At 28.7% G+C, this 14,773-nt stretch overlaps 3 protein-coding genes across 3 annotated transcripts in view; 1 reads left to right on the top strand and 2 right to left on the bottom strand.

Moving 5' to 3' along the window:
* LOC119667573 overlaps window positions 1–1,542 on the bottom strand; it is a 1,934-nt gene extending 392 nt beyond the window's left edge. Inside the window, exons 1-2 of the mRNA XM_038076878.1 lie at window positions 1,389–1,542; window positions 19–1,335 (exon numbers count right to left, since the gene is read on the bottom strand). Coding sequence (XP_037932806.1) covers window positions 19–1,335; window positions 1,389–1,542 — 1,471 coding nt within the window. The remainder of the gene's footprint in view (window positions 1–18; window positions 1,336–1,388) is intronic.
* Window positions 1,543–4,164: 2,622 nt separating this feature from the next.
* LOC119667920 lies at window positions 4,165–5,748 on the bottom strand. Its single transcript, XM_038077272.1, has 2 exons — window positions 5,680–5,748; window positions 4,165–5,576 (listed from the first exon to the last, which is right to left on the bottom strand). The coding sequence occupies exons 1-2, from the start codon at window positions 5,705–5,707 to the stop codon at window positions 4,216–4,218; spliced, it is 1,389 nt and encodes a 462-aa protein (XP_037933200.1). The 5' UTR covers window positions 5,708–5,748; the 3' UTR covers window positions 4,165–4,215.
* Window positions 5,749–10,270: 4,522 nt separating this feature from the next.
* Window positions 10,271–14,638, top strand: LOC119667919 (27 kDa hemolymph protein-like). Its single transcript, XM_038077271.1, has 2 exons — window positions 10,271–10,501; window positions 13,821–14,638. The coding sequence occupies exons 1-2, from the start codon at window positions 10,351–10,353 to the stop codon at window positions 14,591–14,593; spliced, it is 924 nt and encodes a 307-aa protein (XP_037933199.1). The 5' UTR covers window positions 10,271–10,350; the 3' UTR covers window positions 14,594–14,638.
* The last annotated feature ends 135 nt before the right edge of the window (window positions 14,639–14,773 follow it).

Raw genomic sequence — 14,773 nt, 5'->3', positions numbered from 1 at the left:
CAAAAACTCTCATTGTACGTTTTATTAGATTGTCCTTAAATCTCCAAATATTCGGATCCATAATAGTTAAATTCAAAGTATTCTTATCATCTGGCTCTCGGTAATGTTGAAGCTGTGCATCAGTAGTATTCATATCAAGATCTCGACAACCCAAATAATTCAAACTGTAATGATTATGTAGTGTTAACGCGTATTTTGTATTATGTAAACATTTTGTTGCAAAGCCACTTGGCATATGTTTTTCAATTCTCTTTACATGTTGCAACATATAAAAGTAGTTCGGAATATCGGTGGAATAAGGCGGTTGACCTTCATATTTCGGATAATAGGTGTTTCGAAAACAGATACCAGCAAATGTTTTACAATTAGGACTTTTAAATTTCTCACCATATTCAACAATATCATACCAAGATGTCCAATTACCAAGTGGCATAATCACTTCATCAATATCAATACCCGCCACATAATCATATTTATATATGTTCCGATAAAAACAATCGTTGTATGGAAACATTTCGTTTAATATCATATTTAGATAATCCTCCTTCATAATGTAACGCTGGAAATTAGCAAAGACCGGCTCACCGCGTGCATAAGAATATGGATATACCCTAAGAAAACCCTTTTTCTTATAATAATCAATCACTTTTGTCGCATTTGGATGTACAGCAAGTGAGTAAGCAATAACTTCTTGGGCACCTAGTATTCGCATCATTTCCATCCACTCCACTAAGCGTGCGGATATATCTGCAAATGGAAACATGAAACCCTTAACACAAACCGCGAAACCACCTTTCTTTCTTTTGCCTAATGGTGGTTCATAGATGACTTTTAAATGATTTGTAGCTTTATCACACTCTTTATTTACAATGGATATACTTCGTGGTGCTTCGGAAGCTTTCTCTTTAGGCAGTATACAGGTTAACATATGTGGATACAAGTGATTAAATTTATTTCCCCAACCCTTAATCCATACAACTAAATATTCAGTTATTGGCACAATCACAGGTTCCTTTTGTGATTCGAACCAGAATTGACAGTAATTCGTATTGAATTTCTCTTCAATTTGGTTTATCATCGCAAAAATGCGTACTACGGGATGTTTTGGAATATCGGTGCGATTATCATAGTATGCAGCAAACAATTCAAATGTTATATTCTTATTACTGTAGTGTTGATAAAAATTATTATGGAACTGTATTTCAAGTACTTCCGGATATGGAGCACATGTGGTATTTAAACGAAAACCTCTGTAGCGATTTTTCACATGAAGCTCTAGTGGCAGATTAGGTAATTCTTCATTTACCGCTTTCACCATTTCTTCGAAGGTGGGTTCTAAATATAATTTATTAGATATTAAACATTTTAAAGCAATTAATTTTCATTACCTCGCACTGATGTATCCAATTTCAGTTCTTGCGGATATATGAATTTATGAATTTTTGTAGAAAAACTGATATAACCAAAATTCAGTAATATAACTGCGATAAAATTAATGAAAGTGATAAATGCCAAAATTTTGAATCCGCGTTTTTTAAACATTTTGTTCTAACTTTAATTATACTATTAATAATTAGTAATTGTAGTTATAATATTTTTTAAATAACACAAATTAAATGAATTAAAATTAGTTGCCGATTTTTGAGTAACACACTTTCTTAATCGCAATTTAACTGAAAACTAAATATTGGAACATTTTTTTATTTTTATTTAATTCAATATATTTTCAAAACCAAACAGAAACAAGCTGAGTCAAGCTACCAACATATTTGTTGATATATCTTTGTTAATCCAAAAACTTTATTTAATATAGAAGCAGACTTCGCTAAAAAATTCGCTCAAACTGACTACAGTACTGGAGTCCTAGAAGAATTACACATGTAAGTAGATTAAGACAGAACTATCTGAACTTACAACTGAAACAACGTGTCTTTATTTGGTTTACAAAGTGAGAATTTGATAAGTGAGAATTGAAGTATAATGAAGGTCTGTAGAATTGAACTTTTATAATATCAAAGTATCTTAATATTTTACAACAGATCATAAACTAATTTAATTTTTTTTTATCAGGTTGTTAAAAGATAAGAAAGCTTTTCTTTCTATAAAAATGTCGTTTTTATTTCTTAATGGGATTTTGAAAAATAAGTCAGAAAAGTTTAGACTTAACTTTCCATAGAAAATCAATTAACATTCATTGTTTTCTTAGAAACATCAACACAATATGTATATTTCAATGTGAACATATTTATTCAATTTATAATTACATTATTTAAGAAATACGATTAAATACGACTAATATAATATATTGAATAACTTGTCACATAACATAATATGTGATATCATGATAAGTTAGTATCGCTTATCATAAAAAAATTTTTATCGCAAATTAAATAAATATATATGTTTTAATTAAATACGACATCAGAATATTCTGAATGAAAACTATTAAAGCTTTCATCTTTAAAATTTTTTAAAGATTAAAATGATAAGAATGTACACTTTTTTGCAATTGATTTTGTAGTTTGGAGCTTTCCACACCTGACAGGGGTGTATGTCTCGGATTTTATTATGAAGTGTTGTTATAAGTAAAATCCTTTTCATAAAAGTAAACGAAGAGCAGAGCAAATATCTAATAAAATAAACCAAAAATTAAAGCAAAAATAAAGTGGAATAATATATTTATTAAAACTTCTGCCATAATACAAAAGAATAACTAACTTTATAAGGACATAAGAGTCAATAGTCAATAGTTAATAGAAGGTTAACGTCAATGGTTAATAAAAGCCTTCGTATAAATACACGAAGTTCCCACCCATTTACTTTAGATAACAGCACAATCGACAATGTTAGCTTTTTCAATAACCTAGGCTGCACCATGGCTGTCAATCGCGGATCTGCAGAAGATATAGATGTTAAAGCAGTAAAGCGAGAAATGTTTTCGATCGATTAAAAAAAGTATGACTATCGAATCAGATTTCAAGATCAATAAAACTGAAAATCTATTCATCATATGTTAAATCTGTCATGCTCAATGGTATCGAAGCTTGGCGCAACAACGCCAGTGAAATAAAAAATATTTAAATTTTTAATAACAAATATCTACGAATCATCTGTAAAATATTCTGGCTTAATATAATTAGCAACGAAGCGCTCTGGCAACTTTGTAATAAAAAATAAATTAAATACTGTGTAATGAGAAGACGCTGGAGATGGATTAGGTACACACTCCGTAAAAACCCTATTAATATATCAAAAGCCACATTAGAATGAAATGCAGTGGGTAAACGAAAACCTGGCAGACCACGTAATATATGGAGAAGGTCATTGTTAGCAGAGCTTAAATCTACAAGACTGAACTGGTCACAAGTAAAATCATTATCTCTAAACAGAATAAGATATTGTAATTGAATTAAAATATTATGCTTCCAAGTGCATTAAAAAATGGGGAGAAACAACAAAAATTCCAAGGCTAAAATTCAAACTGAACCGAATCGTGTTGAAGACCTCTTATTTTAATTTGTGTAAACGTTCCCAAGCGGACCACAAAATAGAAGCTATATCTTTAGCAAAATCAAATGTCATATGTCTTCTTATTATTCATCTCACACAGCATTGAGTTCTGTTCAATAATTATACTTTTTCTTCTTAAAATTAGCAAATACTTATTCCTCCATAATTGTTAGTAATGGAATCTCTTTACTTAGTTTTTTGACCAAAAGACTCTTTCACAAAAACACCAACTGTTAGATCATCTTTTTCATAAAAGATGATCAGTAATCTGCTCATAGCCTTACTGCTTTGCTTTGACGAAACCTTTCATTGCCAATCAATTTTTCTGTACCTGGACTTATTAACCCAAACTATTGCTTTTGCTCTACTGTTAATAAATCAACATTTATGTCTACTATTCCTCTCTCTAATAATAATAACAATAAATATAATATTTCACTAATTGCTTTAATATTATAGTTATATATTGGTATAAAATATGTTATAGATATAATATATTTAATAATACTGTAAGACTACAATAAAAACATATTTAACACAAATAATATTAAAAATATATAATTTTAATATAAAATTAATACATAAATGTAATGTATATAACATTAAATAATATACATTTAATAGCATAACATAAATTAAAATAAATTTTTTCGTTTTTGAAATATAGGTACCTACTTTTATCCACTATTCTTATTGATTTAATTATCAACTTTTTATAAAACCCAGTTTACGAAAAACTTTCACTGAGCGATCCAATATTTGATCCTTAAATCGCATAATATTTGCATCTATTACAGGCTGTTCCAGCGTATCTTTATCGTCTGGTTCCCGGTAATGCTGCATTTGCACATAAGTGGAATTTATATCTTTCGCACCACAACCCACCCAGCTCAAACTGTAGTGGTTATGCAAACTTAATGCATATTCCGTGTTGTGTAGACATTTTGTGGCCATCCCTCTTCTCAAATGTTTTTCCACCCTTTTTACGTGTTGCAACATATAAAAGTAACTTGGAAGATCGTTATAATAAGGCGGCTCTTCTGCATATTTTGGAAAGTAAACATTCTGAAAACAATATCCTGCATTAGTTGAACACTTCGCATCGGCATCTGTAAGTTGTTCCCCGAATTTTATTATATCATACCAATTGGTCCAATTACCAAGTGGCATAATCACCTCATCTACATCAATGAGTGCTATGTATTTGTATTTGTACATATTTCTGTAGAAACAATCGTTATATGTCACCAATTCGTTAAGACGCTTATTAAGTCTATCACTTTTGATCAAAAAACTCTGTAAATTCGACAAGTTGGGTTCGCCTCTTGCAAATGTATGTGGCCGTACATCTATGAAGCCTGTACTCTGATAGTAATCCAAAACTTTTGTAACATTTTTATGTGTTTTATATTTATACATAATAATTTTATCTGCACCAAGCAAACGCAACAGTTCCAGCCATTCAACAATACGTGCTGATAAGTCCTCGAAAGGATACATTAATGCTTTAACACAAACGGCAAAACCACTTTTTGTTTTTGGTTTTTCTGGTAATTCATAACTTATTTTTAAATTATTTGTTGCTCTGTCACACTCTTCTTTCACCAAAGACACAGTTATTGGTATATCATTCATATTCTCTTCAGGTATAATACAACTTAGTAAATATGGATAAACACTTCTAGCTGAATTGCCCCACTTTTTATACCAAATGGTCTTATATTCAACTATTGGTATTATTACTGGCTGGGTTTTATTTTCATACCACAACTGACAATAACTCTTCGGAAACTTTTCGTCTATTTGATTCACCATACTTAGCACGCGTATCAATGGTGCGCCTGACACATCCGTTCGATTGTCATAATAAGCACCATATAAAGCAAAACTAACATTTTTATTTTCAAAATCTTGATAATACACATTTCTGAATTTTATATTAAATAATGTAGGATACGGAGCACATGTCTTGTTCCAACTTTTAAATCGACTTGCGTACAAAAAATTAAGTGCCAGTGCTGGAAGTTCCTTATCAACCGCATTGACTATATCCTTATCATCGGGCACTAAAAGAATATTTAAAAAATATTTTGATCAAATTTTTTATCACTTTATTTCATCTTTTGTTTGTTTTGTTTTTTTTTTGTTTTTTGTTTGATTTCTGTATACCTTCTCTTCTATCCAAAACAATTTGCATTAATTTATTTTCTTCTCTTAAATCCCCATTGATGTATATAATTAATATTAACATAAACACGAGTAAAATTATGATGAGTAAAAAACTGCGAACCAAGTACTTCTTGTGAAACATTTTGATTGAATCACTTCCAGAGAAAATCGATTTCGTCTACCTTTGCAAACTTGAATGGATTGAGTACTCCACTTGTTGAGATAAGTAGTAATAATTTTCACATAGTTCGACACTTAGTTAATTATTTTTAAAAAATGTTGAACCACTTATAATTTTATTTTAACCACTACAATGTTAGGAATTTTTGGTTTATCTATAAAATGCGTCAAAACGCACTTCCAGTTGTGATTGATTGTACTAATGTTTTGCTATAAATAGTTCTAGACACCCCAAAACAATCAACTCGAATGTGAATTTGCGATTTCGTAGTGAGTTTGTATTAAACTATTGATGCTCCGCTTGGGAGAAATCCAGAACATTCGCATTATCGGGAGAATTTTTACTCAATTTAGTTTAGTAAAATAATTACAAATGAGCTTTTTGATTATTTCAGTTAGAGGAAGTTCGTTTACGACTATGTATGTATGTTTATTGCCACTGATACGGAAAGATTACCAAACTTTATTGATGTTAAGATAAAGAACTACTAAAAAATATGTTCATTAGTTTTTAATTGTGAAATCAATAGGAAAATTTTGATTTTTGAGGAACAAAAGCTTTACATAATTGTCTATTTATAACCGTTTATGAAACTTATCAAAAAATTGATTTACTTGCTCACATACTTATGTATGTTACCAGTGATTTATGTGATTATCTGCCTTAACGACTCAACACACATATTAAAATAATCCACCGATAGAAGCCTCTTTTGAAATTCTAAAGAATTTCCAATTGTACCAATTGAAGTTATGTGTTTGGCACAACTTTCTCTTTTGTAAGGACCGAAGCCTATCAATACCTCTGCTGAGAAAGTAAATAAATACAATCATACTACTATTCATACTACATAACATAAGTTGGAGTTTTAACCACAACCTCGTGTCCAATCTAAAATGGGCAGAACAGTCGAAGCTGCATGCACTGACTCCCATAGTACCAGATATACACTTCCAGTCAGATGTCGCAAGTGAAAACTGACTCACTATCATTTATACTCCAAAAAGTGTGGGATGGTGCCGAAATTGTAATTGCCTTAGGCATGCATTACCTCGGGAATATTCTAACTCCAATCTCGCAAGATAGTTGCTCGTATATAATCAGTCAATGTCATACAAACACAAGATCAGGTTAACAGTCAGGGTTGGATTAAAAAAGGTTATACGTACATCGACTATTACCAGGCCATTAACTAATCCATTGTAATACTATTTAGAGAAGAATTGGATTTGATATATTAACCGACTATGCTCCTATAGGAATCCAGAACTCTGTGATATTCTGTTCAATTCAGATAATCTTTACTAATTTTTGAATAAGTTAAATGAAATTAATAATTATTTGTTATTAAATTTTTATCTTCATATATGTGACTGAAAATAAAAGACAACACCCTAAATATATTTTATAAAAAATACAGTAGTGGCTATAAAAATTGCTTTAATCTTAGAACTTTGTATATAAACCAGCTCCAATATGTATATTGTAAATGGATTTATTTAAACTAACAATATTTAATAGAATTATAGTTAGCTTTTTGTACGAGAATAACTCAGTTGATTTTGTGAGTTTTATAATATTAATGTATATTAGGGTTGATGATATTGTTTTTATAATATTTTCCTTTTTATAAAAACAAATAATAATATTATATATAATATTGAAGCGTAAATACATGAGATAAAATTTTGATATATATTTATTTATAGTAATATTTGTAATTATAAAACTATATTTTACAATACTAATTTATTAAGCTTTATAAACTAACAACAACCAATTACAACAGCAAACTACTATATCAACTGGAATTCAATGGAAGAGATCCTGATAGTTTCGGAGGCCTAGTAGAATCCTATAAATCCTACTTTTGCATGCAAGCACTCCTACAAAAAGGTAACCAATAGTACAACCCAATGTTTGCAATGTTCTCAGCGGTCAATTAAAAATTAGTTTTAGACAATACCGCAGTAAATAAATATCTCATCTAAAGATAGAAATAAATATCATATCTAGTAATAAGAGTAAATTAAGAAAATCTATGTATAACAATAAATGTTGGCCATTCATCTTTATAAAAACTATCATAAATATTTAATTGCTTAAAAATTAAAAATAATGCATTTTCTGAAAATAGATTCAATTTCATTTTTAATATTATTCCATTTTTAATATTTTTTAATCGTATAATTTAAAAGAAAATAACTTTTAAGGTAATATTCCAGGCGAATTCTTAGACAATGAATAAATTGAGTAATATAAATTCGTATAACAGAAATCCTTTCATTTTTTGCAAGATCTTTGTTGAAATTTACATTCTGATTCAAGCAAATCTCAATATTTTTGTGAGATTTAATATTCCATTTAATTTCTTGATATTCAATTAGCCATTCGCTAATTAAGCCGCATAGTGTGAACACTTTATTTTAATAGTATGTATTACTATTGTTATGCTATTTTTTTTCAAATGGCTTTTAAAGCTTAAAAGGGTTAATTATATTTTTCCATCAGTTTTAAGTTCTTTATTTATTTAGCAATCATTATAACATAATACTTATCTACTCTAACACACTTTAGAAAATTTGCCGATTTTTACAAATGTTACTAGTTAGTTTTTTATATGTGCCATAAATGAAACCAGTTTATATATCTTATCTATTGAAAAAGTAATGACTTCATTTAAATTTAAAAACATTCTTTCTGCATGTACTTTAACTGTACTTTGCACTTGATTCATAAACACTTGTTTTTTGTGTACTGTTCATTCCAATTACACAAAATGAGAACGCGTCAGTACACAAAATTCATTACCAAATAAGAGTCAAGTGTGGTAAGTGTGGCATGTGTTTCTTAGCGTTTACACGTATTGCAAATACATTTAAGTAAACAATAAAATGATAAAGAAATTTAATTATCAAACAATAGAACAACTTTAATCTATGAATTGTCAAAAAAAATTCATTTCATTTGCATGATTGCAACATTTTAAAAAATTTTATAATTGATGGTTATTAAAGGAAAACCCAATTAGTCATTAAAGCCGGTTACTTTACTGACTAAATTGCATTTGTTGCAATATATATGTGATTTTAAAGTACTTCATAATAATATATAATAATATTTATTAATATATAAATTATATATATAATGTTATTTATAACACTATGTATCACCATTTATATTTGTACCATATCGAGTTCCTGGACACGCCTATTTGTCAATGGGCGTGTACTTCATTCCACAGTATACTTCACGATACTTAGTCCACTATTATGGTGGCTATTACTACAAAAATTTAGACTGTTACTTACAAAAATCTACTTTCCCAAGTACTGATTCTATAACGTGTATGATTATGGATGCAAATTAAAAGTATAGATCTTCATCAATGGAATTGAAACTATTAAGGCAGTATTGTTTTAAATATTAAGTACTTTGAACTATAGCTTAGTATCGATAAAAAATTAACTTGCTAGTATCATACAGCTGATACTATGTGATGGTAATATGAATACTAAGCAAATCTGATGAGGGATGGATGCAAATACTAGATTCACACAATAGTTTTGTTTGTAATTTTGGCAACAGTGGCAAAGGAAGTGGAGTGTTTTTATTAGTGAAAGACCAGTACAGAGTGAAATCGTTATACAGATCACTGTAAACTGTAAATTGTAATGATGACTATCGATTGCACCGATTCATATAAACTTTGTATAGGCGCTTGCCTTCTTTGTAGAACTTAAAAATCTTTACATATTTTATAGAAATTATGATATTTATCGATATTCTTCATGTAAAATTTATAGAGTATAATAGTCTCTCTATATAAATATATTATTTTGATATGTAGATACTATATTCATATTTATTAGTCAGTGCAGATTTTTTTTTTCAAATTTCATGCTATTTATCGAATCATCGTTTTTTATCGTTATAAAAATCCCCTGTATGTTGAGCTTAGACATATATGTATGTAGATCAAATTATAAGAATCAAATACAATTCAATTGAAGACCATATAAACTCAATAATTTGTATCGCGGAACCATCATATCACTAGAGATATTTTTATATAATTTTAAAGAAATCTCATTTTAATCATTACGTTCTGTGATTTTAAACTATTAAATTGTTTTCGACTTCAATAATATCTCCTATGATTACTTGATTACTGGGTACTTACTAAATTTATTTCATCACTAAAAAGGTGTTACGTCTATAACAAAAATTATTTGACCTTAGATACTCTATAACAGTTAATTGTTTTACACATACCCACAATGAAGAACGATAGATATTTTATTTGATTAGATTATTGAATATTTTTGTTTAGCGATAATTTCAGTTTATAATTTTTTGGTTCAATTACTTGGAGACCCAAATTGTTAGTTAATCGCTGTTAGAGTTATAAGTCGGTTGTGTGAACTTGTGGTTGAAATACTCTTAGTTTCTATTTTAATTATTATTAGAATAAATTTTAAAAACACAATATGTATAAATTAAAGTTAATATTAGTGGCTATTTTGGCTATTGTGGTTACTTTCCTACAAAGTAGTAGCCAAGCCACGTCTTTAGGTCAAATTGAAAGTTTGAAATCACAATTCTTACCGAAAGAATATAGGAATACAAATTTTACATTGGGTATGATATATTTAGATATTAATATAATTTTTGATTTTTGTAAATAACAAATTTGCTTAACAAAAATTGATAACGATTGAACACTGATAATAGTTAAAATCTTAAAAGTGATATGATTTGCTTTGTTAAATCGGTTTTAATTGATTAATTATGTTTAATTATTAAAATTGTTAATTTAAGAACAGACAAATGGAAGTAATTTAATAGAATATTTTTAGTTCACATACATTTTCTGCATTGTATCTCAATTGTGTTCATGTGATCATATCAATCGCCTAAGAAATTGTATCATCTCTCCAGTAATAATACATATTTTTGAATATACCATAAAAATGTTTCTTTCATTTAATTGTTAAATAATGTTTATAATAAATAAACCTATTCGAAAATCATTTTACCCCTTTAAATCTAATATATAGACCAGTGGTTCCCAACCTTTTTAGTAAGGATACGTACAGTTGAAAAATAATAAACTGTACGATTATTTTAATATGCTTTATACATATCTGGTATAATGTATAATGAACTGTATAAGTGCATAGGTATATTATATAGACTATCAAATAGGTATATAATTACTTGGAAATTGTTTTTGCTTATTTTCTAATAAGTCAGGTCTAATAAGTGGACAAACTACAAGCTATGTATCGACACCTGTTAAATTTGATTCACGGACCATTTTTAACCATGATATGATTTTCCATCGTACTTATTAATAATAATTGTAATATTAACGCTTAAAAAAATTAAGAAAAATTTTGAAATGTTTATCAAAAGTAAAATATACTTTATTTCTAAGAATACAAAATGACTCAAGTTCTGACAAATATTCAAGGTAACTGATAAAGACGTTAAACATATGCGGTTAGAATTATGGTCAATTTATTACTGCAGTGCCGAATAATTATGACAATAAAAAAATGGTTGGATACAATTGTTGATTTGAATAGTGAAATTGTAAAATATAATAAAATTTAGTTATGTAATTAATACATTACATAAGAATGGAAGAATGGAAGAAAACTATATGAAAGAGTTCTCTGCTCCCAGTGTAAAGAATCACTGTGGGCATAATAGATCTTTTGGGTAAACATCTAAACTGAACCGAACAAAAGTTGTTTAGCTTTTAAAATAACATTCGATGAGATTTTTTTAATGGAAATTCATTCAATTGGGAAATAGAATCAATATGATCTCAAGTCATATGCTCCCACTTAGAATTGTCTTTCTAATCCCGATTAAAACCGTGTTAATTTAATTTTTTATAAGTCGTTTCTCTTTGGCCAGCAAGACCCTATGGTTTCCATGTTAAATAACAAAAATATTAAAAATTATGATATAAAATAAGTTATTACATATACTCTAGTTACAATATAAAAATGATTTATCTTCTTTATGATATTAAGATCACAAGATTACACGTTTCTACCATCGGTATAATCGATGTTTTCAACCAATATCGATTCTCTTTTATTTTTCATTGTATTTCTAATAAATTTGTGGTATCAGAACTTTTGAAGACATCTTATATACGTTTTTATTTTAATAATAATAATAACAAATCCGATCTGCCATTGTAATATATAAGCAATTAGTACCTTAATTTTATAAATGGACTTAAGGTTTATTCCATGAAACCTGACAAAAGAGACGATAGATGATGTCTTTAAGTACCTGTAATAAGCAAATATATCAGTTTATGTATATCTCAAAAATAAGTATATTACTATTTTTATAAATACAGGTTTTCTATATTTATAATTTATATTTATTTATTTATCTATTTATGACATCCATAATTTTGCATATTGACTAGACGCAGTTAATTTCACCTGTAAAAGATGAAAGTTTTTAATAGTAGTTATATGCTGAAAATAGACCCTTTAAGAAATATATGGTATGGTTTCATAATAATTCAATTAATTAATTAATGAAGATACAATGATAAAGCATTATTTATTTAATAGAGCTTTTTATTTTAAGTGTAACTTTTCAAAGAACTTAGTAAGGCTTTACTAAGTCATTCAACACTAGCCTCCATTATGATAAAATGTATAGCAGACTTTCCTACCGTCTTCCTGATTTCAAAAAACCGACTTTTAATAATTATGATCAACTTGCAATTACGTGTGGCAATGGTCAATAAAATATCTACCGACAGTATTCCTAGATTATACAACCTTGAATGTACAAGAGCAAGGTTAGTGACTTAACAGATGATAAACGTTCTTGCTAATCTGGAACTGTCAAATTTGGTCTCATACAAAAATATAACTTTTACCCTTTATTTGAATACTTTCTCAAGGCGGAATTTTACTATAACTGATTACGAAAATACATAGAAATATGAATACATTATAAAATAACACAAGTTTTTTGTAGAGCCTTTTAGAACGTTAAAAAAATGTTAGGAAACCGTTCATTACTTCAAGATAAATCAACGTTAAATTTTGTTATCGTAACTCGTCATCATTGTTATTTGATAGTCATTCCAAACTTTGATAACTGAAATATCATTATAAATATTTTAAATAATTTTCTTTTATCCTTTATATAAGTATCCTTTAAATGAACTCATTGAGCTATATACATTAAGACCGAAAAGTTTTCGGAAATTCTCATTTAAAATTCGCGCGCTGTATATTTTTCGATATTTTAATTTATGTAGTTTGGCAGCACTGTCCTTAATTACTATGCCAAAAATGAGCGCGATCTGTCAGACAGTTCGTTTACGGCAGCTGTTGAAACCAGTTCACCTCAGTAGGGCGTTGCGAAAAAAACAATGGAAAAAAATATTGAACAAAGAGTTTGCATCAAATTTTGTGTTTCGAACGAAATTTCGTGTGCAGAATCGTTGCGAATGCTACAAAAGGCTTATGGGGAATCAGTTTTATCGAAAACTCAAGTTTATGAGTGGTACAAAGCCTTCCAGGACGGTCGTACGACCGTCGAAGACATTTCGCAACGCACTACTGAGGTGAACTGGTTTCAACAGCTGCCGTAAACGAACTGTCTGACAGATCGAGCTCATTTTTGGCATAGTAATTAAGGACAGTGCTGCCAAACTACATAAACTTAAAATATCGAAAAATATACAGCGCGCGAATTTTAAATGAGAATTTCCGAAAACTTTTCAGTCTTAATGTATTTAATCATAAATTTTATTCCTGAATCATATTTGTATCTTCTGTTAAAATCATTTATTATGTACTCCTCTGATTTTCATCATATTTTTAAAAATATATATATATGGATATAAATTAATATATGCTAAAAACCAAAATTCATATAAATTATATGCTATTTTTATCATTTACAGATGACATAAAAAAGGTCTATCGCGAAAAATGCAAGAAAGTATCAGGTATCGATAACTCTACTCTCTACCATGACATTGAAAAGGGTGCAGCATCTTTATCCGCATGCGTTTCCGGATTTACAAATTTCTCAGCAATACAAGAGGAAATCGCAAAGGCAACTCCTATTGGAGAGTTGGACTCAGTTTTTCACAATTATTGCACAAAAATACCAACCATAATGGAATGTGTTCAAAAGTTCAATCTAAAAGTACAGCCGTGTCTTAGTCCCGAAGAGAAGAACCAAAATGCGGTTATGATGCGTGTAGCTAAAAGTTTGCTTAAATTCATGTGTGATCGTGGAGGCGATCAAATTGCACTTTTCGTCGCTGAAGACGGACCTGAATGTATTGAAGCAAATAAAGAAGCTATAACAAATTGCATGAATAATTCATTCTCTCAATATATGCCAAAAGATGGAAGTATACCAGATATAAATGATTTACCAGAATTAGTTTTTCAACCAAAACAATGCGTTGATCTTGAACGTTTCGAAAAGTGCACCATACATCATCTGGAACAATGTCAAGAGGTGACCCCAGCGAATATAGCTGAATCGATTTTCAAATTCATTAAAAATGAAACCAGTTGTCAATCATGGATCGATGCAAAAGCAAATGAACGTTCAGTACTCAGAGATCCGAAAAGCAATGGCACTCTAGAGCTAAGCTATAATTTACTTTATATACTCATATGCAGTCTTTGGATTTTAGTACACAGAAGATATTTTTTATAAAAATTTAAATATATTTTTATATGAAACTTAGTGTAAATTATTTAAAATAAGTTGACTTTAACTCAAATTTTAAACAAAACAAAATTTTATTAAATTATTTTTCAAAATGAATTTGCTTAAAATTATTTCATTGTATCTTATCAGTAATAGTTTATCAATTAGAATTGTTTACGTATAACT

The sequence above is a fragment of the Teleopsis dalmanni genome, chromosome 1 (genome assembly GCF_002237135.1).
Source record: "Teleopsis dalmanni isolate 2A chromosome 1, ASM223713v2, whole genome shotgun sequence".
NCBI classification, from domain to species: domain Eukaryota; kingdom Metazoa; phylum Arthropoda; class Insecta; order Diptera; family Diopsidae; genus Teleopsis; species Teleopsis dalmanni.
This window is presented reverse-complemented; position numbering and strand designations above follow the sequence as displayed.